Raw genomic sequence first — 21,295 nt, forward strand, 5'->3', positions numbered from 1 at the left:
CTCCTTTCCAGCGCAGGGCCCGCAGTCAGCGCCCTGAAACCCTCTCTCCTTCTCGGGGCTACCCCGCAGTCCCCGCTGTGCCCGAGTCGGGCGCTGACAGCCCGTCCCCTGGGCCGCGCTGAGGCGATTCAAAATGGCGGCCGCCGGCTCCTCCCCCCCCCCCCCCCGCCGCGCAGGCGCCGCCTCCCCCGGCGGGCGGTGCTTCCCGCGGTGCGGGCAGGGGGAGCGGCGGGGGGTGAGGAGGCCGAGCCGCGGGTACCGGCGCGTCCCGGCAGCAGCCCCCCCGCTGTGCCCGCAGCCAGGTGTGCGCTGCGCCGCGCCGTGCCCGCCGCGGGGGCGGGCGCCATGGGAGGCTCGGCAGCGCGGGGAGCGGGCGCTCTGCGTGCGGGGGCTGCGCCGCCTCACCTCCCCTGAACCCGCCGCTCTTCCGCGGGGACCGGAGAGCGAGATGGACCGCCCGCCGCAGCCGCCAGCCGCCTCCTAACCCCGCAGCCGCAGCTGTGGGGCGGGTTGGGCATGGCCCAGCATGAGGAGAGCGACGGAGGGCAGCGCTACCCCGGTGAGACATCAAAGTTTCTCCGCGTCTCTTCCTCCTCCGGCAGACGCAGCCGGGGGGCGGCTGGAAGTCCTGCCGGGGCTGGTGCTGCGCCCGTGGCCGGGGGGGTGTTCGGTGGCACCTGTTGGGGCGAGGGGCAGAGCCCCGAGGGGCCGGGCGGGCGGGAGCGGCCCCCGCGGTGAGGGGCTCGCTGGGCCGGCCGGGCTGCGGCGGGGGGGCTGCCGGCCTGCCCTGCCCTGCCCTGCCCTGCCCGGCCCGGCCCGGCCCGGCCCGGCCGCCTGAGGAAGCGAGGGGAGCAGCTCGGCTTCGTTTCCAAGTTCAAAGTCTTCGTTTTAAAGTCCACAGAGGAGGGTGAGCGCTGCTTCCTCAAGCCTTTGGGGAAACCATTGGTTGGTTGTTTTTTTGTTGTTGTTGTGTTTGTTGTCGTTTGGTATTTTTTATTATTTTTTTTTTCCCCTTGGCTTGGGGTGTTTGTTTTGTCTTTCGTTCCTCTCGGCCTCTCTTTCCAATCAAATTTCCTAGGCGATTCCCAAAGACCGAACAAAACTCCAGCCAACATCAGCTGAAGTTCTTACGAGGCTGCTGTTCGTTTAACGTGGCCTCAGATTGTTCGGTAGTATTGGTGCGGGGGAGGGAGAGTCCTGTAAACTGCTTCTGGAGCACAGGCTTTACAACGCTGTGACTCATTTATATTGCCTGCCTGACGTAGCAAAAAAGTGGAGGAGCGGTGAAGGGGTTTACCTAGGAACTCTCTCCAAGCTCTCCTCTCGTGTAAAGCTCACACTCTGTGAAGGGTGCCAGCTGGGAGTTAGATAAAGACTTCTAAATAAATAAATTAAAAAAAAACCCAAAACACAAAACCAAACAAAAAATCCCGGCCAACTTCGAACTGTTTCTTTCTGCCATCAAAGTTTTGGTAGTGCTTACCTATGTATCCTCAGTCACTGGGTCTCATTCTCGTGCTTTGTGAAAAGTGGCTGTTAGAACATGAACGTTGTCAGTCCCAGCCAAGAAATGTTTAATAAGCAGAACTGGTTTTGATGCTCTTGTGCACTGAGGTCACCTGCAGTTGCACTCGGTAGCAGCTGCATGTTTCTTGGTACATTGAATAAAAACGCTGTGAAATGCATGGAGAGTTTAAACCCTTCACTTTCTAAAAAATGTTTTTCCTTTAAGAAGGAAAAAAACAAAAACAACAGAGTTGCAACTTTGTAATTGAGGCAATTCCTTACTCTTAAAACCTGTTTTTTAAAAATAAGCTGGCAGAGATAAATGTTGAAGAGACAAGGTGGTAAAAAAGTTGAGATGTTAACTCTTTTGAGAACTGAGTAAACCATTCTTTTCATTGCTATGAGGCAAGAAGATGTAAAGCCTTTCTGATCTTTGTTTTACTCTTAGCAGTTTGGCATTTCTATTAACTTTCTTTAAATTTTACATTAAAATGGGTTAGAAAGCTAAATTTATTCTAGATTTTAGAAATAATAAACAAGTATGACTTGTTCTGTCTGTGTGGTTGAGTGATACATAAAGTCTGAAACTGTTTTAAAGCATTTGGTTATTGTCAGAACCTTCTTGCACATCGTGGTCACAATCTAGGGACTGTGAGGCTGCGTGGACAGCCCTATTGGGACTGACCAAAACTCCACCTGCCAGACAGAAGAATTTACCTGGGAAAGGGCTTAAAAGCATGACTAGTGTACGTTGATCTTTCCCTGAAATTCTGACACTTTCAGTTCAGAGACTTAGAGAGTTTCTTTCTGTTTAGGAATCTTCAGTGATTTTTTTCTTCCCTGAGTTTACACTTAAACTTCTGGCATTCACAGTGTTACTTGGCAAGGAGTTACACAGTTCAACTACCTTTTGCTTGAATATCTAACCTCCTGATGTTAATTTTGAACATGGCTACAAAACTAGCTTTATTTGGTGGTGCTTAGCATTTATGTTAGAAGAGTTAATGAGTAAATATTAACTTCCTTCCTTTCCTCCCTCTCTTTGCCACTTGTGACCTTCTATCTCCCTTTCCCTTGTTACTTCTCTTCTGGGATATTCACACTTATGAGGTCATTATTCCTGCAAGACGTAGGATATTTACAAATATCAGTTTAATTTAAGTATGTTATCACTTAAGTAAATAATGGGGATTGCGAATGTTGTGCAGACAAAATTCCTTAGTCTTTTTCAATATTTTATTATACTGCTGTTACTTTAATAATGCTATGTTTTTACTGTTGATGTTACAATAATGATATGTTATGAAATGTTTTTATGGAAAGAAGTTCATATTTGATCACGTAACACTTAGTCTGTTTGACATAGTAGGATTTTGCATTTACCAGCGAGGCAGCTAAAATCACTTTAATTATCACTTTACTACATCCTTAAAAACAATCCTACAACAACCTAATGCAAAACGAATCAAGGAGTTCTCGTGTATGTTTCTGACAGCTAATTGTGTCTCAGGTTTTCATTTAAAGCCATTGATGTGTGTACTTCAAAGCTTCCCACTGTTTCGCTGAACTATATAAAACCTTGGTAGCTGCTTGTTGCATAATTTGCTCCAGCAGGCTTTAGCTGTTACATACTTCTGCATTTGCTGGTCACCCATTTAAAGGATCTCTTCCTGTTACAATTTTTTGCTTAAAAAAAATACAAAGCCAAGTTAAACTAGCTTCATTACCTCATGCAGAAATTTCTTTTCACTTCTCTTTGAACTCTCTTGTTTATAGAATTGTTTGGCCTCTTGAGCTGCCGTGTTTACTGCCTCTTCCAAGGCCGCCTGAGTGTTTACCACTTGCAGTCTTGGTTGAGAGAGTCATACAATTAAACTGAGGACTGGCTGCTACTTGAGAAAATCATTGGGCCGAAGTGAAGGCAATCACTGGAGGAATTCATTATAGGAACATGCTTGTGCTGTTTACCCAACCGTCATCAAAGTTGTTCCTAGCTATTTACATTCTGTACTTTGTTTTCTGGACTGCAGTTTCTGGATGTGTTACTAAGTATCAGATGTGATAAAGGAAACACCTACACCCTTGCTTATGCTGTTCCAGAATGTGTATCTGTATATGCCCTTGAGAACGTGGGACTGGGTGAGCTGTTGATTTGAAGAACAATATAACATATATAAAAGTGGGTGAGCATGGGGAAGAGAAAAGAGTCAGATTTATGTTAGAAAAATAGGTAGATCCAAGAAAGAGGGTCCAGGTGCAGGTGATCCAAGTATGCAGCAATAATTATATCTGATACTCAATGTTATGTCATATTTATACACTTCAATTATTACAATTGACTTAAAGTAGAATAGGTTGTTGTCTGTTTTCTAAGATTGTTGTTTAGGAGGTTTTGTTTGGAATTTTTACTGACCATTGCAATTTTAATTTAGCATATATAGTTGGTACACTAAGCTATCTAAAGACATTACTCTTTAAATTGTAGAGGATGTAAACTTTTCAAACCATGGTCATGTGAAAAAATAAAAGTTGCTATAGCAACTCTATTAGAAAAGTGTACATCTTCACAAGCTTTTTAGTCAAAACAATCAATTTGAAACCTTGCTTATCCAAAGGATTAGACAAGTGATGCATTGATTTATTTGGATGGGTAGTGCAAAGCTGGCTGTTAAAAACTTCTGAAAAGGTCTAAAAGATTGACTTTTCTGTACACTTAGGAGTGGGTTGAACTGGCATGTTCGATCAGCTAGTGAGTAGCATTTGTGTAGTAAACTAAAGAGTTGGTATAGCATATAAAGTAGGTTTGGATTAATTAACTTCTCATATGACTGAAAGCTTGTGGAAAAATTGTTAGGGTTTGGACCAGTGCAATATGTTTGAATTGTGCTTTCTGTCACTTCCTGCCTCTTGGCATCACAAGGCCAAAGTGTATGGATGGGCTCACATCTAAGAACAGACAGCGTGTCAAGCCTGGTGTTTGGCAGGTCTTAGCTGCCTCTAGACTTTATTTGGAACTGCTAGGAGGCACAAGTTTTCCCAAATGAGATTGTAGGTTTTTGTTTGAGGTGGGTTTTGTTTTGTTGTGGGTTTGTTTTTTTTTTTTTTGTTCATGGGTTTGTTTGGGGTTTTTTTTGTTTTGTTTGTTTGTTTTTTTGGGGGTGGGCATTGTTAGTGTTTTAAAAGTGGAATGCAGGGGAGACCTCGAAGAGGACAACAGGCACCTTTACTTAAGTGCTACACTTGAGGGAGGAGAACAAAAGCAGGAGACCAGCCTTCAGGAACTGGAGAGAAATTGGTCTAGAAAGCAAGCTGTTTTCAAGATGGGAGGTGTGTTCTGCACTCCTTCACCCTTAGCCCGGAGTGTTTCAGGGTGAAGAAACCGAAGCAATATGTGCATATTTGTTCTGCCAGGTGCTGCAGACTAATTGCATTGCAAACTTAAGCAGAGCTATAGATAATTCAACTATGCATATAGAAAAAGATGTGTGTAATGTCACAATACTAATCACGTAGAGTTTTAAAGGGTCCTGGTGGCGTTCCAGGATTATGAAAGGCTGCAATTGCCAGTGAGGACAGTGCATCTAACCTGCAGCTCATACTTGACTGCCCCTTCAAGAGGCGGTTGCTCAGATTTAGCCTGGAAGTAGGGCACTGGCTGGATTAACTGCCCTGCTGGCAGCCCATGGGGAGACAGTGTGACTATATTGCAGAAATCGAGGCTAGTGATCCCTGAATATAGTACATTTATTTTCAGGTGTCAATTTTACTGAATGTGCACTGATAAAATGCATTGTGTGTATTGGCAAGACACTGACTACATGAATAGCTTTATAGCTATCCAGATTTTGCATCTCTTCCTTAATGCAAGACTGATATATTGTGCATTCTATTTCAATGACAAATTTACTATCCATTTTATGGTTTCCTGAATAATGTGAAGAAATTGCATTTAAATGAACACTTCAGAATTTTGATCTAAGTGTATGGAAACAAGTTTTGTAGCCCTCCACAACACCATAAATTACATTTATGATGGCATAAAAATAAATTCCAAAAATTTGTCTTAATATTGACGTGGAACACTAAGTACTGCTGGTTTTATCGCATGTAATTTCACTCTCAGGAGGTGTATATGAAGCAGACGTTGGCACACAAAGTGCCTGTGAGAAGCTTGTCATGCTTGATGTTTGCTAGAAGCCTAATTTAAGTTGCCATTGTCCTGCTTATTCAAGCAGGGGGAAGGTACGGTACTAATGTCTAAGAGAAGATGAATAATTTTTAATTTAAAGCCTAGGTTATGACAGGACTTTTATTTAAAACAACCCAACTAACAGCCAAGAACAAAGCACAGCTTTCCTGCAAATGCATAACCTTGTCTCTTCTTTCTTTTTAACCAGTTACCGGTTGGGCCAAGACAACTGATGTAAATTTAGCCAGCTCCTTAAATGGTTTGAGCTTCATGGGAATTCTGGACACAAGAGTGAGCAGTGGTATCCAGAGCCTTCAAAACTTGAACTCCGGGACCCCGAGATCTCTGTCATTGCCTGAGTATGGGCCTGGCCAGCTGTCCAGTGTTTTAGAAGATTGTCATAGCCTTAAATCAGTGGATTCTGGTATTCCAACTCTAGAAATAGGAAATCCAGAGCCTGTTCACTGCAGTGTGTTAACTGTGAAGAGAAAGCAGTCAGAACCTGAAATTGTGCCTGACAGGGCTTTCCAGAGTGCATGCACACTGCCGCCTTACGTGCCTCCCCACTCTCTGACTGCTGAACATGACCACGCTGTGCGGAAATCCTCCACTTTCCCACGAACGGGGTATGACACTGTCAAACTTTATAGTCCAACCTCAAAAACTCTAAATCGAAGTGATGATATCTCTGTGTGTAGTGTTTCTAGTCTTAGCACGGACCTGTCAACAACTTTATCAGTTAGCAATGAAGACATTTTAGACTTTGTGGTCACAAGCAGTTCAAGTGCAATTGTGAATCTTGAGACTGATGAGGCACACTTCTCGGATGTTACCTTGAATTCCCCTAAAGAGACCAAGGATCAGAGCCAGCAGGAATCTTGTCAAGAGGCAGATGTGGACAGTAGACGGAGAAGATTGGGACCTTTTACTAACTTCTTTGCCAGGTAATGTTTCCATAAAATACATTTGTATTTTGACAGTGAGATTAAGTAAGATAATAGGAGAAAAGTCTTGTGTGATATTTTACTTTGAAAGACATAATAACTTGCTATTTTAATTTAAATTTGTATAAAGTGGGGTTTTTTCTGTTCTGAGTACATCAGCATACTAGTAGGGACTAAGGCTCTGAATCCCAGGCTGTATTATCTTTATGATATATGGAAGTACCTTAAATCTTCTTAAAAGAGCCCTCCTACGTTATAGTAAAAGGAGTTCTGAACAAGATTTTTTTCTCTGAACAAGAGCTTTCTTCCTGACTTCTCCAGTGAAGGCTTTTGTGATTTTGGCCAATGTCACTCATCTCATGTCCTATAAATAGGTAAATGTGGGTAGGATCCGCTCCTGTTTTGAAAAGCTTTGACATCTGAGGATTCAAAAGTAGCCTAGTAGTAATGGAGTATTTTATTTATCAAATTAAGTGAATGAAGTTTAAAATATGCATACTTGCCAAACACTTCTGTATTTTTTCCAAATCTCACTTACAGTTTTGTTAATACCTTTTTTTTCATTTTTGTATGGAGTAAGAACATCTGATGTTTCATCACTGAGTTCTTGAAATGAAAAGTAATGGCCACTCAAAGCAGTTATGTGACCTCATTGAAATAATAGTCCTTCTGTTAACAATTAAAGTACTCTAAATGCAGATATCCAGTCAAAGTGGTGAATGAGGAAAAGGACTACTTTTAGGTGTTTGGATTGTTTGTTGGAGGGTTTTTTTGTTTTTATTTATTTAAGGACTTAATAATATCTCTTATTTTTAGGCTATAATGTCTGAAGAATGATAAGAAGTGTGAAAAAATGGTTCTAGAAATAAACTTTGGCCATTTATAGGAGTTGGCTGTATCTAACTTGTTTCAAACATGCAATTGCTTCGGATAATCTCTTTTTCTTCTTGCAATTTTTTTTTTTGCAGGAAGTGAATAGGCTGATATGAGTAGGCTGATAAAATACTTGCAGAATTGGCAAACATCATTCTTTCAAAGGCTGCCTTATTTGCAAAGCTTAAGAGAATTTTTTTTTTTATCTACTGAACTGGCTGAAGTCTTTATTGATTTTTATTCTTAGGTTAAAGTAAAGTACTGTGCAGCAGAGCTCCAGTTATCAGTCATGTTTGAGGTGCTAAAGCTTTTGTGGACCTCTGTTTCCATGGAACCAGATGTAACTCTGAAGCAGGAGGTTTCTCAGCACTTCAAAGCATGAACTTTTGTTACTCATTCTGGTAGCACAGTTGCTAACTCAAACAAATGCCGTACTTCACCCTGGAGGGAGCACAGTGGAACAGGCACGTTTATATCCTGCTCAAAGTAGGATGCTTAACCACTTCTCAACTTTTCTTATCCAACAAAATGAAGCCATCTGTCAATTTATGTTCTAGTGTAGTCTCTAGTGGTTTTGCCAGTGTTACAGAAACAATGATACTCTGTAGACTGAGCTTTTTAATGTGAATCTTTTCAGGCAAATTGAATTCCAGAGAACAAAGGCTGTCCTTAGTGCTTTTAAATGGGGAACAGATAACCTTGGTCACCATGTGATGTCGTCGTGAGAACATGAGGATTAAGTCCGAACTAGGTGATTGGCTTTGACGTTTCAGGTGCTCTGTCTGTGACCTGGCCTTTATTATCCTTCCCTTTAACATCCACTCTCTGCTTTGTTTTGAAAACAAGAGTTGCTCACTTTTCGTCTGTACTTGTGCACCACTCCCCCATATTTTATCTATCCATTCTCTTAGATCGTGCAAGCTGGTTGTGACTTTGACAGGTATTGAACAAGCAGGGAGCTTCTGAGGGTCCTTCTGTGCCACAGGGAATACTGTCTATGCTGTTGACATTGTTAAGGATCAAAACATGCTGTTGTTAGTTTTTGTTGTTATTTGCAAACTGCTGTTCATGGGGTTGTAATCTCTTCCTGTAATGATCTTATACAGTCCCTGCTCCCTGGAGTTTCTGTGGGCTCCTTGGATTCCCAGTGCTTAAATGAGTAGTACTTCAGTGAATGGACTTGGGTCCTGCAGTGTTCTGTTTGGAAGTAACTGACCTCTAGGGGACTTCCTACCTAGATCACCCTGCACTGTGTGCCTGGGTTTGTATAGCGTGTTAGACAAGGAGAGGCATTTGGAATAGTGTCTTTGTAGACTAGCCAGCTGAGAAGGGAGCTTCTTAAAGGAGTTTGTAAAAAGTGCGGTGGTGGTGGGTACAGCAGTCCCAGAGAGAAGCATGTTCCTAGCACTTCATAGAATCATAGGGGTTGGAAGGGACCTCGAAAGATCATCTAGTCCAACCCCCCCGCCAGAGCAGGGTCACCTAGAGTACATCACACAGGAAGGCGTCCAGGCGGGTTTTGAATGTCTCCAGAGAAGGAGACTCCACAACCTCTCTGGGCAGCCTGTTCCAGTGCTCTGTCACTCTCACAGTAAAAAAATTTTTTCTGATATTCACCTTAAACCTCCTATGCTCCAATTTGTATCCATTCCTCCTTGTCCTATCACTGGTCATCACTGAAAAAAGCTTAACTCCATCTTCTTGACACTCACCCTTTACGTATTTGTAAACATTGATGAGGTCACCCCTCAGTCTCCTTTTCTCCAAACTAAAGAGACCCAGCTCCCTCAGCCTTTCCTCAGAAGGGAGATGTTCCACTCCCTTAATCATCTTTGTGGCTCTGCGCTGGACTCTTTCAAGCACTTCCCTGTCCTTCTTGAACTGAGGGGCCCAGAACTGGACACAATACTCCAGATGCAGCCTCACCAATGCAGAATAGAGGGGGAGGAGAACCTCTCTTGACCTACTAACCACAGCCTTTCTAATATACCCCAGGATGCCGTTGGCCTTCTTAGCCACAAGGGCACATTGCTGGCTCATGGTCATCCTCCTGTCTACCAGGACCCCCAGATCCCTTTCACCTACACTGCTCTCCAGCAGGTCAGCCCTCAACCTGTACTGGTGCATGACATTTTTCTTCCCCAAATGCAAGACTCTACGCTTGCCCTTGTTAAACTTCATCAGGTTTTTCCCCGCCCAAGTCTCCAGCCTGTCTAAGTCTCTCTGAATGGCAGCACAGCCTTCTGGTGTGTCAGCCACTCCTCCCAGCTTGGTGTCATCAGCAAACTTGCTGAGGGTACATTCTGTACCCTCATCCAGGTCGTTGATGAAGATGTTGAACAACACCGGTCCCAGTACCGACCCCTGAGGGACTCCACTAGTCACAGGCCTCCAACTAGATTTTGCCCCATTGACTACAACTCTCTGACTTCTTCCTTTCAACCAGTTCTTGATCCACCTCACTGCCTGATCATCAAACCCATACTTGATCAACTTATCTACAAGGATGCTGTGGGAGATGGTGTCAAATGCTTTACTGAAATCAAGATAGACCACATCAACCGCTCTACCATCATCTATCCACCTAGTAATTTCCTCATAGAAGGCTATGAGGTTAGTCAAACATGACTTACCCTTGGTAAAACCATGATGACTGCTCTTGATGACCCCCATCTCCTTGATATATCTAGAGATAGTGCCAAGGACAAGTTGTTCCATCACCTTTCCAGGGATGGAGGTGAGGCTGACCGGTCAATAGTTACCCGGGTCCTCCTTCTTGCCCTTCTTGTAGACTGGAGTGACATTTGCTATCCTCCAGTCCTCAGGCACCTCTCCTGTTACCCTGTCACTTGGTGCTGAAGGGAGTTTCACCTGAGATTCAGTCTTGCAGGTTGTGTGAGCCTTCCCTTTTGAAAACAAAGGGTAAACTACAGCAAGAGAAAGTCAAATTGCTTTGGTTGGTGGCTGGCACGCTTGTGTACAGTATGGGAGAACAAGGACCTGAGTGGTTCATATACAGCCTTTCTACTTTTCAGCAGCCTGATGGTCGTGGAGTGAGGCTGCAGTGTTCTCGGCCTCCATCTGCAGGCTTGGCTCTTTGAGGGCTCATCTGGGTGATGGAGAAAAAGTTTAAACTGCTGAGGGCAAAGATGAGTCAGCTTAGTTTTTGCTCAAGTTGTTGACATTTGGTAAAAGGTTATCCTTTTTCAGGAAGCCTTTTAGCAAGGTTTCTACCTTGCTTCTTGAAGTGGCAGTTGTGCTTGTTTTGAACCTCACCTGTCATGCCAGAACGTGTTAGTTTCTCTGAAGTTGTCAAGACTGAGTTTGTTCTGAATATGTCAGTTAAGATTAGTGGTTGCCTGTAGATGTAATACTGACAAATCGCATACACCTAATCTACTTATGTATCAGTTAAGGGTGAATGTTCTATAGTATCAAGAAGATGCTTATAGAACCACTTGATTTGGAATGTAAAATTAATTCTTAGCACTGTGTACATTTATTTTTCCTTGTGAGATGGTGTGCATGTGCACTACAGATAAGGTGGTGTGTTCCAAATCAGTTGTAGCAATATCTGTGAGGTGTACCAAGTGTTGGTGTTGGCTGAAGAAAGGAGAACCTTGTTGGCTGTCAATCCCAGCATCTTCAAGGGCACTTGGGAATTGAGTATTCCTGCCCTGTCGTCTTGAACATTATGCTGAAGAAAGTTTCCTGGACTGCTTCTCTGGCTCCATTGCAATCTCTTCAGCAGTTTTAAGACTCCAAAGCTCTGGTTGTTTCCTCAGGCTGTTACATGCTTATTTGGGTGTGACAGAAAGATTCGAAGTTAGAAAAAGACTGCTCTCCTGCTTATTTACACATAGCTTTCCTCTTGAAAGAGCTTAAGGCATCACAGGTGCAGTGCTGGGTGGACTACTAGTGCTGTCCTTAGGCTCTAGGTTAGCACATGAAAATGGGTTATTGCTTTTGAAAGCAGCTGTAATGCTGACTGCTGACAAAGAAGCCTAATAGGTTTGTTTGTTTTCAACTGTCAGCTCTGAAAGACAGGAGGTCTTTCACATAAAGTATGAGTTTGAATTAATTTCCTTAATTTGAATATATGCAGGAACTTGGCTTGAGAAATCATTAGAACAAATCACTGGCTGGGAGACTAAAGAGTCAGTGGCTTATTTGTCCTTTTGCCCTGGTGACCCAGAGTAGCTAGCACAGGTTAATGAGTTTTACCTTTGGACTTTGCTCCCATACAGTACTGCTAAAACACAGGCTACTTAAATGCTCAGAGTTTTAAACAGCTCTGCTGAATCAGGACTGTTGTGATCTTACTATAGAAGTTGTACTTTTCATTTATTATTTTCATTTATCTTTTGGAAAGTGAGGATGATGCTTTTTATGGTTATGTGCAGAGTTTATTTAAATAAGTTTCTGCAGTTCCCTTCCTTTTGAATGGGCTACAAGAATTCTAAACCTTCACTTAGTCCACTGCTGTGGATATTGTCTTTTTTTTTTTCAGGAATCTGGATCCTCTTTCTTTTCAGTGTGCTCCTAGAAGTTTTTGATATGATCTCAAGAAACCTCTACAGAGAACAGAGACTAAAAATAAATAAAAATAAAGGGCTTTAAGAAGAATATTATCTGTTACTGTTTGTTTCAAAAGAGTCTCTGTATTTCTGAGACAATGCTTCTGAAGCAGGATTGGCATCCTGTGCCTTATACAGCACAAACCTTGTCCAAACTGTGATCTTACTTGTAGTCTGAGAGGAAAAAGGGCTTAAGTTTCACAATAATAACTGCTGCTTTCAGCATTAAGTCAGAAATAACATAACTCATACATTTTTATCATGTGCACACGCATACATGGTTTGAGGTGCCTGGTCACACTTAATTGCGAGTTTTGAACTTAAGGAATTAAGTCCATTGATACCACAAATAAGTTATTGTATAACCTGTGTTAATGAATAGGATTCATTCATAATATCATTGTTGCTTTTAATGAGAGGACAGATTATTGTACTTTTGTAGTGTTGGTGTTGAAAGAAAGGTAGAATAACAAGAACATTATACTGCTTGTTTCCCACTTTGATCTCTACAGAAGGGGGATTCACTGACCACAGAAGGGAATAAGAAGGATGAAAATTATGGTTGCGTAATCTGAGATACTAAACTTTATATGTGATGGTGTCTCCACTTACATGCATATCTTATGTTAAATGAAGCTTTTTAGATAGAGTAGAGGCTGTTCAGGAAGAGATGGGCTGAGAACAGGAGTGAAGCGTGCAGAAGTAGGGACAGAAGGAGCTGATGCGCTCTGGGGAAGGGTGTGAGTACACTGCTTTTAACCATAAATGGACAAAAACTAGCTGAGCTGCAGGTAGAGTGGTTCAGAAGCTGCTGGGAAGGATTCCAGAAGCCCAGCCTCTGACGGAGGGAACCCACATGGACACCCCACACCGGCTGCTTCTATGCCCTGTGGGTGAGCTGTGGCTGGCTCCCCAATGCAGCAGGTGCCCGACCCCTGGGATTCACCCTCCTGTGGGAGGAAAGAGAGGAATGTGGTGGCAGTTTCACTGCTCACTACTATGTTATCTGTGTCCTTTTTGAGCTAATTGTTGTCAATAAAGGGCATTTAAAAGGGTTGGGGAGAGAGGAAGGGAAATAAGCTTATGTTTCAGTTATGAAGGAAGCAGCACGGACACTCAGGTTCTCTGCTAGCAGATGGTGCTGGAAGCTATTTCATCAGCCTGTGAGGCATTCGGGTATGCTCGTCTGATGGGTACCTTCATCTTCATAATATAGTTTTGCATATTACTTATTTGAAAGCCATTTTCTGCCTACTTGAAATGAAAGACCTAGTGGGCCTTGCCTTATCTGTTATTTACATGCCTCTGCATAGAACAAAATAAACGTTGCAGATTTTTTTCTGAAATAAACATTCTGTCAAAACAAATCTTCTCTAGGTGCAAAGTTGGAGTTCTACAAAAATAACAGCCTTTTCTTTGGATACAATTGTTGAAAAATGTATGATGCAGTTTTAAGAATTCCTAACCCCTGGTTCACTGTATGAAGTTTTGAACTTTATCGTGTGGTCTTTTCTCCACTAGGTGTTGAACTGAAACTGTCCACATTAATTTTAGTCCCTATTTTTCTCATTATGTGTGGAATAATATACCTTTTCTTCAGAGTTACTGTTCTGTTAGTTGAATTTTGCACAATGTCTTTATTTGAGACACAACTCTTCAGAATAATGGGAAATTGCTTTTGGAGATAAAAATCTGCTTTATTTAAACTACTGTTTGTGCTAAACTTTTTGAGTTACTCTGCGACAAAACTTAAGAGGCTTGTTGATGTTTCTTGTACATTACGGAAGTTGAACGTAAATGTGCTCAGCAGTACTTTGAGTTTTGGGATTTTTTTTCAATAATGGTACAAAGCTATGCAATAGCTAAGGACTTAATGTGATCCAGTTATTCTTTAAAATTAAGTCAAATGTGTATGTTTGTTTTTTAGTGGCTGGTGGGAGGCATTACAAAAGTCTCACACTGGCTAGTAAATGCGATTTGTAGGTGGGTGTTGTATGTTGCTTGCAGTGTTCAGCTATAATGTTTTTCCTCCTTGTTTCTTCTCTTTCTAGGGTGTGAGGCTGCCTTTTGGAAAGCTTGTAGTTGTTCAGTTATATGCATTCTACATGCTTAGTTTGGAATAGAAGGAGTATTAACCTCTGTTTTAAAATACTTTTACAAGACTTCAGCAACTAATCCAGATGAGTGAAATTAATGTCTGTGTTCATTCTAATTCATTGTCTATATGAAGGTTTAGTGAATGAGTGGGTTAGGTGGTCTTTGTATCTCTAGTTAATTCATGCAAGAACCTTCCTGATGTTTCCCGGTGTTAAAAGGAACCTTGAGAAAAAAGTGGGTGGGCACTGGGGAGGAGGGAGAATGTGGATGCAATTGCTGCCATCTAGCTAAACAAAATACCATTTAATCTTCAACTGACTTTTTGTTGCCTTATGAGCCATATCAACTGTTTTTAAGTTATTGCAAGTACAGAAATGATAAAAAAATTACAGACTGTAAATAATACTTACTTCAGCCTTGACACTGTGAAAAAATGCCTTTTTTTTTAATACGGTCTATTCTGGTGTTATGTAATCTGTGGGGAAGTTGTAGTCAACATTAACTTTTTAAAGATCTTTATAAAGGCCTAAAGAAGAAATGGTCTATTAATAAAATTCTAAGTATGAAAGAATACTTGTTTAACAGAGATAATATATGGAGGGCATGAGTTTCCTGGAGCAGGATTATAGGCTTTTATGCCTTGCTCAGGATAGTCAGAGTTCTGTTAAGTACATGTTGAATTGCTGGCAGGAAAAAAAATCCATGAATTCTGCTTTATGAACTATTCATCCCAATTTGGGCATTAGGGACATTGCTGTTGTAAGGAGCTATCCATATTAAGCCTTTCTTTGTAATAAAAATTATTTGTGGTAGTTACCTCTTTCATAGGTAGGACAACTTCTAGGCTGCTTGGTTCTACTTGTGTTGGATTTGTTTATCCAAAAACCAAGCATTGTTCTTCATTTACCTTGACCTTTGGCAATCTCTCAGAGATAAAATTCTGCAAGCCCTGCTTTTGTATGTCATTTTGGAGTCTTATTAAGGGCATAACTTTGTTGGTGAAGGTTCTTCGCCATAGTCAAAATACTTTGACTTTTTAATGTTTTGTACTGGGTTTTTTTGGGGATGTGGTTTGGTTTGGTTTTGTTGGTTCCCCTTCCCCCACTAAAAACTGTATGTTGACTGAGAGGTGACCCTGGGTTGGGAGTGAGGAATGCAAGAATTGACAATCACTGCATCTGGTGAATTATTTCTAGAAGCCAGTATTATCTGGTCGTGGGTACCAGCTGTTGACTTTCACCTGTGGCAAATGTAGATTTAAGGCTTTTCAGGAGCTTTTTGGGAGATCTTCTGACAACCGTTTTTTCTCAAGCCCGTCAGCTCCCTAGTCATTATGATTTATGTGCCAGAGTCTTGTTTTTCCACTAATCAGGTAACCAAACCAAAATTGCTGTGATAGAAGACATTGCTGATTTTTGAGGGCTTATTTTCTGTGCTTCTGGAAGTTAAGTGATCAGAGTGCAAATCTGGAACATCTAGAAGTGAGAATGTTTCTTCTTTTTATTGAGGATAAGTTGTAAAGATTATGGTTGGTGGAGAATACAAAAGGTCGTTGAAGAATGAGGAGAAAAAAAATATTTACTTTTTGCCTAAATTCCGTAATAGTGTGAGAATGCTTCCTAGATAACATCAATTGAATTTGTACCATGCCAGCTAAAGTAGCTGGTCACTTTACTCACAGTGCGACAAATATTTAATAACATTTCTCTTAATACATTATTTTGCCTAATAGGTGCCTTATGTTACTTACAATGTCCTGTTTCAATGCAGATTTCTGGATGCCTTGTGAAATAATGTCTGTGGAGATATCTTTTATACTGTGCTTATATGCATGACATGGCTTTACTTAGATCTTATGATTTATATTTGCTTACATTGAAACTCTTTAGATAAAGTCCATAATACACTCCAGCATGACTGCCTTTGCATAGGCTGAGGGGCTCAAGACCCGAGTTCTCTTTCCACATATACTTTAGAGCTACCAGGAAATTTTTTTTTTAAGTTATCAGGAACTTTTTCCAGAAGCAGCTGAAATCAGCTCTTACTTGCCTCAATTTCTTTCCTGCTTAATAATGCATGCAATTCTGATACTAATTAGAAATTGTTTTTCAAGATAATTTTGTTTTACAAAATCTGATTCTTATGAACTTTCTCCACTGTCCATATTTTTCATCTGCTCTACTCATGACAATGGTAAGTCCTAGTTAATTTACATGACTATTCAAATTGTTTTGTCTTCAGAAAATAATTTTAATTGAAAGAATAATTAAAATTTGAATGTGAGCATGCCATCTTGAGAGCAGGAAATGTATGTGTTTTTAATACTAGTAACAAAAATATACTTACAATTGGAAATTAGTTTTGGGTAAATGCAGATAAAAAGTGGCATCAGGCTGTGCATGAGTTGGGTCAGTTTCTAGTTAATTGTCATGCATGTTTCTTTAGACCAACTGTCTTTTTAAGAGTAAGGAGCCCATTTATTTGCAAATAAAATCTCTATGTTAGGTCAATGTTAAAGTAGTCTTACAGAGCAGCCTATGCCATCTCACTTGCTCACAACTATCATTCCATGCTGCATGTCAGTAGTTTGTGTGTGGTGGTCTTTGGAACTTTGTCTAAGGAAATATGTCAAAATAGTAACATCAGAACAATTAAGAAGAATCCAGATTTTCTGCAGAATTTTCTGGACATGCTTGAAAGCTTGTGGAGCAGCGCTGTGAACTCACCATGGAGCAGTAGTTGCTGACAGTTGTGTTACAGACTCCCTGTCTTTTTAGAAAGAGACTTGGACTGAAACTACAAACTTTCTGCTTCAGTGGTGATATGGATCTTTGTTTAAAAGCATAAGCTGGAAAAAGCTGTCATAGATGCTATATGGGTGGGTTTGGCTTGGTTACTTGTTGATGTGGGTCTAATATTTTAATTTAGTTGGGTTATTTTTATTATTTGAGTGAGGTTTCAGCCTGACCATGACAGCACACCAGGCTACATAACTACTGGCAATATATGAAGGTGCAGTTATGTATATATTTGTATTCAGTAATTTTACCTTAGCAGTCCTTATAGAATCAAAATGAAGTGGATCTTAAATTTTACTTAAAGGTTTTTGTGACACTTTTGAACTTAAAATCATAGAATGGTTTGGGTTAGAAGGGACTTCAAAGATCACCTAGTTCCAACCTCCCTGCATGGGCAGGGACACCTTCCACTAGACCAGGTTGCTCAGAGCCTGGCCTTGAACACTTCAAGGATTGGGGCATCCACAGCTTCCCTGGGGAGCCTGTTCCAGTGTCTGCCTCCCCCACACCAAAGAATTTCTTTCTAATCTCTAACCTAATCTCCCCTCTTCTAGCTTTAAACTATTCCCCCTCATCCTCTCACTACAAGCCTTTGTAAAAAGTCCCTCCCCAGCTTTCCTGTAGGCCCCCTTTCAGGTACTGGAAGGCTGCTATAAGGTTTCCCTGGAGCCTTCTCTTCTCCAGGCTGAACACCCTCTACTTTCTCAGCCTGTCTCTATAGGATAAGTGCTCCAGTCCTCTGATCGTCAAGCTCCAGGTCCTCCTCTGGAGTCACTCTAACAGCTTCATGTCCTCCTTATGTTAGGGACTCCAGAACTGGATACAGTACTCTAGCTGGGGTCTCAACTTATCCATTGAGTATGAACTCCCTCCTTTCCCCACAAAGAAAGGCAGCTGGGCAGATGAGTACACAATAATGGTGCAGTACATTTGTGTTCAAGCAAAAGATTGTTCAGTCTCTTTTCTGTGTCGCTGGATGCTATTTGTATGTGAACATAAATTTATCTTCAGGCAGGTAATTCCTCTCCACAGTTCAATTAAAATAATGAGGTTAAACAGCTGTGTGGTGCCAAGTACTGTTTAGGGAACTTTGCAAAAATAATTTGATCTTTAAAATGTGATCTCAATTGAACTTCTGTGCTTGGTTTTCCTAAAATAAGCAGCTGCAGACACTGTGTAAAAAAAGTTAACATGTTCAATAGGAATGCAAATATAACCCATGGCACTTTAATGGCTCCACGCTAATGATAGTGCAGACATGATATATCATGTGAGATATTCTTTTTAATATCCCTGTTGTAAATCAGCATGATGTGCTCTAATGGATGTGAAGAGGACAATGAGATCAACATGTGATTTTTTTTTTTCCAGGCACATTGGTCCTTTTTACATTCAAAATCTCAAATTATTTATTTTATCTTAAGGCACTTGTAATTAAACTTTGAGATCTTTTACCCTACAATTTTTAAGATCATCTTTAGAGTGATAATCTGTTGTTTTATTGTTTTTTTTTCTAAAAGAAAACTTTTGCGCCTTGTCAAACTGTGTTTTCCATTAGGTAAGATCTCCTGAAGTTACCTTTAGAGTGGGATTTTTTGGGTGAATTATATTTGCTCAGGAGTGAAGCTGCTGAATACGTTTCTTGAAAATCCTAGGAAGCTTTGTAAGCATGGGAGGAAGGGAATTCCTTTTTGTGCTGTGGCAGCAGAAAAATGAAATATTTTGCTATGAATTATTTGCTCTGATATATATATGGCTGAATTTATAACTTCCTTCTAAGGAAGTTGCATATTTTAAGGCTCTGCTTTCAGTCCAGAAGTCTCAAGTAGTGGCTTTATCAGAACCCTGTGTTGTTGTCCTAATTTATTCCAAAGCTTTCAAAAATTGGACCAGAGACTGTTCCATGGTGGTTTGTTTTTTTTTCCTTAAGTTTTCTAAAGTTAGGTGCAAAGGGAGCAGCATCTCTTCTGCTCCTCCCATGCTGCCTGGCTGTCACATCATTTACCTGTGGCAGATCAGGGTTTAACAAAGTTGTGTCCTCAGTTGAAGAAAGAACAGATTGTAGTTTGTGGTTCTACGTTTGATTGTGTCAATTTGTGGCTTCTGATAACATTATGCCACTTGGGAGTTCTGAGACTTTTTGGAGTGCATGAAGCGCGTGGGCACCAGCAAAACACCAGGACTTAAGCACAGACAGTGAGCAGGAAAAATGAAAATATGAGTAACTTGCTCTGTACAAAATGGGAGTTATGTTAACCATTCCTGGTGCTTTCAGTTCAGTACATATAAAAAAAAAAGTGAACTGGACATCCGTGACATAATGCAAAGAGAGAAAGAGATGCCTGGTGCCCTATAGTGTACAGTGGAAGTCATACAGTCAGAGTTTGCTGAACAAGTGCTGTGCCATCTGCTTGATAAACTGTGGAACAGATTACTTACTATGCTGCTTTCTCTAAAGAGAAAACAATTAGGATTGCAGAGTTGAATTTAAAGCAAATATGTGAGCTTGACTTTTCAGGTTTAGTTCATCTTACACAGAAACTTGCAGAAGAGAGTTATTATACTTTATAATTCCAATCAATCTTTATATTGCTCTGAGGATATAGACCTATTGCTGCTCTTAAAATCCTTCAGAGGAGACTGTGGGGAGTGTTGCTTCTCTATACCTGTGCTAGCAATCTCTAATGTGGATAGATAGGGAGAGAAAATTGCCTGCCAGTCCTTTAATTCTCATGTTATTGTAACATTAATGAGCTGTGGTGAAAGCCTTTTATTTGTGAAGGAGGTTCTGAATGTGCACAGACCTGTCACACAGATGTGCCAACTTTTGGGGCTCTTTCAGGTGTCCCTGATGCCAGAAGTTCTTGTTTTCTTTAAAGACAGTATGTAGTCTGAAACTGAGTTTGCTTGCTTCTGAAATAAAAGCATTTGCAAGAACAGCCAGCTTGTCTTGCATTGTGTATCCTGCTTACCTGCAGTGGTTTTGATGGTGTTAATCCTGTCATGTTTTCCTTTTTATTCTTAGATATATTTTAGAACTTGCTTGATATTTCTCCATTTTAAATTAACTAAGCATAGATACATATATAAGTAATCTCATACCTGCCTCTGTTTACATTTTCTTTCCCTGGTAGCTTTCTCAAATGATCCTGTAAATCCATCATCTTAGGCTGTCTTACACGCATACCATGAACTTGGTCAGGGTTAAGAAGATAATACAATGGAGAAGCTTTTCAGGGTACTGAATGCTCAAATGGAATGGATTCTTTATATTGCCAAGGTGGAGGAATTGATAGTGAAAAGAAAGCAAATTCAACTGAGTTCTTTATTGGAAGGTGTTTTTCTGATGGTCTCTTTTTCCCAACACTGACAATTGTAGTGGTACTAGTGTGGTCAAACTTGTTAATGCTCTAGTTAGTTTATAAATCTCCGAGAAGCGTTACAGCTGTCGTTTTGGGCTACAGCAGAGCTTTCTAACACTGAAATGGACTATGTCAGTTTTTGAGACAAACTACATCTTTTGATCCAGTAGTTTACCTGTAGAATTATAATTTCATGCTTCAAAAAAAGTAGGAAGAGCAAAAACATGGCAGCATGTTTCTGCATTTTCTGTGCTGCTGTTCTCTGGTGTTTTCCCTCCAATTGTTTCCCCTTCATCTTTATACTGTATTTTATTTTGTATGAGGTGATGTAGGGGAAAGCTGAAAAGGTTTTGTAGAAGTATAGTTACTGCTTAACTTGGACATCAGTTGTTGTTGACTTGTGTGATTTCTGTACCAAAACACTTTGTTCTTGTATTTTAATATGATAATCGGTTCCTGGTTTGGGTTTCAAGGTGAGTGTACCCTTGTGATATAGAAGCATGTGATCTTTTGTGTAAATATGCATATTCAAGGATGGCAGTGCACCCTATTAATCTTGTAATACATTCTAGTACACTCTGATGTTTGTGCCTCAGTTATTTTCATTGTATTAAACATTTCTCCTGTATTCCAAGCAATATTATCTCTGTTGGTGTATTTATGATGTTGTTCAAGTTAGCTGGTCCAAAGTGGCCAGGAAAAACAACTTTTTTGTGTTGAGGTTGTTTTATTGCAGATACATATTTAACCCTTTTAGAACAGGAAGCTCCATATATTTTTATTTCCCACACTGCCACGCTTAATGAATAAGAAACAATCTATTCTTGCTGGATCAGCCCACTTAGTCATGAAGGTAGTAACTGTGAGAAAAAGCAGTAGGTCCCAAACTGGAAGCATCTGTGAAGGTGCTATAGCTGCTTGCTCATTGAAGAAGCAAAAAAATATTTTG

The 21,295-nt window shown here is 40.8% G+C and overlaps 1 protein-coding gene across 1 annotated transcript in view; it reads left to right on the forward strand.

The window, feature by feature from the left end:
- Positions 1-222: 222 nt before the first annotated feature.
- TBC1D14 (TBC1 domain family member 14) overlaps positions 223-21,295 on the forward strand; it is a 68,294-nt gene continuing 47,221 nt past the window's right edge. Inside the window, exons 1-2 of the mRNA XM_051617392.1 lie at positions 223-559; positions 5,904-6,639. Coding sequence (XP_051473352.1) covers positions 517-559; positions 5,904-6,639 — 779 coding nt within the window. The 5' untranslated portion in view covers positions 223-516. The remainder of the gene's footprint in view (positions 560-5,903; positions 6,640-21,295) is intronic.

The sequence above is a fragment of the Apus apus genome, chromosome 4 (genome assembly GCF_020740795.1).
Source record: "Apus apus isolate bApuApu2 chromosome 4, bApuApu2.pri.cur, whole genome shotgun sequence".
Classification (NCBI taxonomy): domain Eukaryota; kingdom Metazoa; phylum Chordata; class Aves; order Apodiformes; family Apodidae; genus Apus; species Apus apus.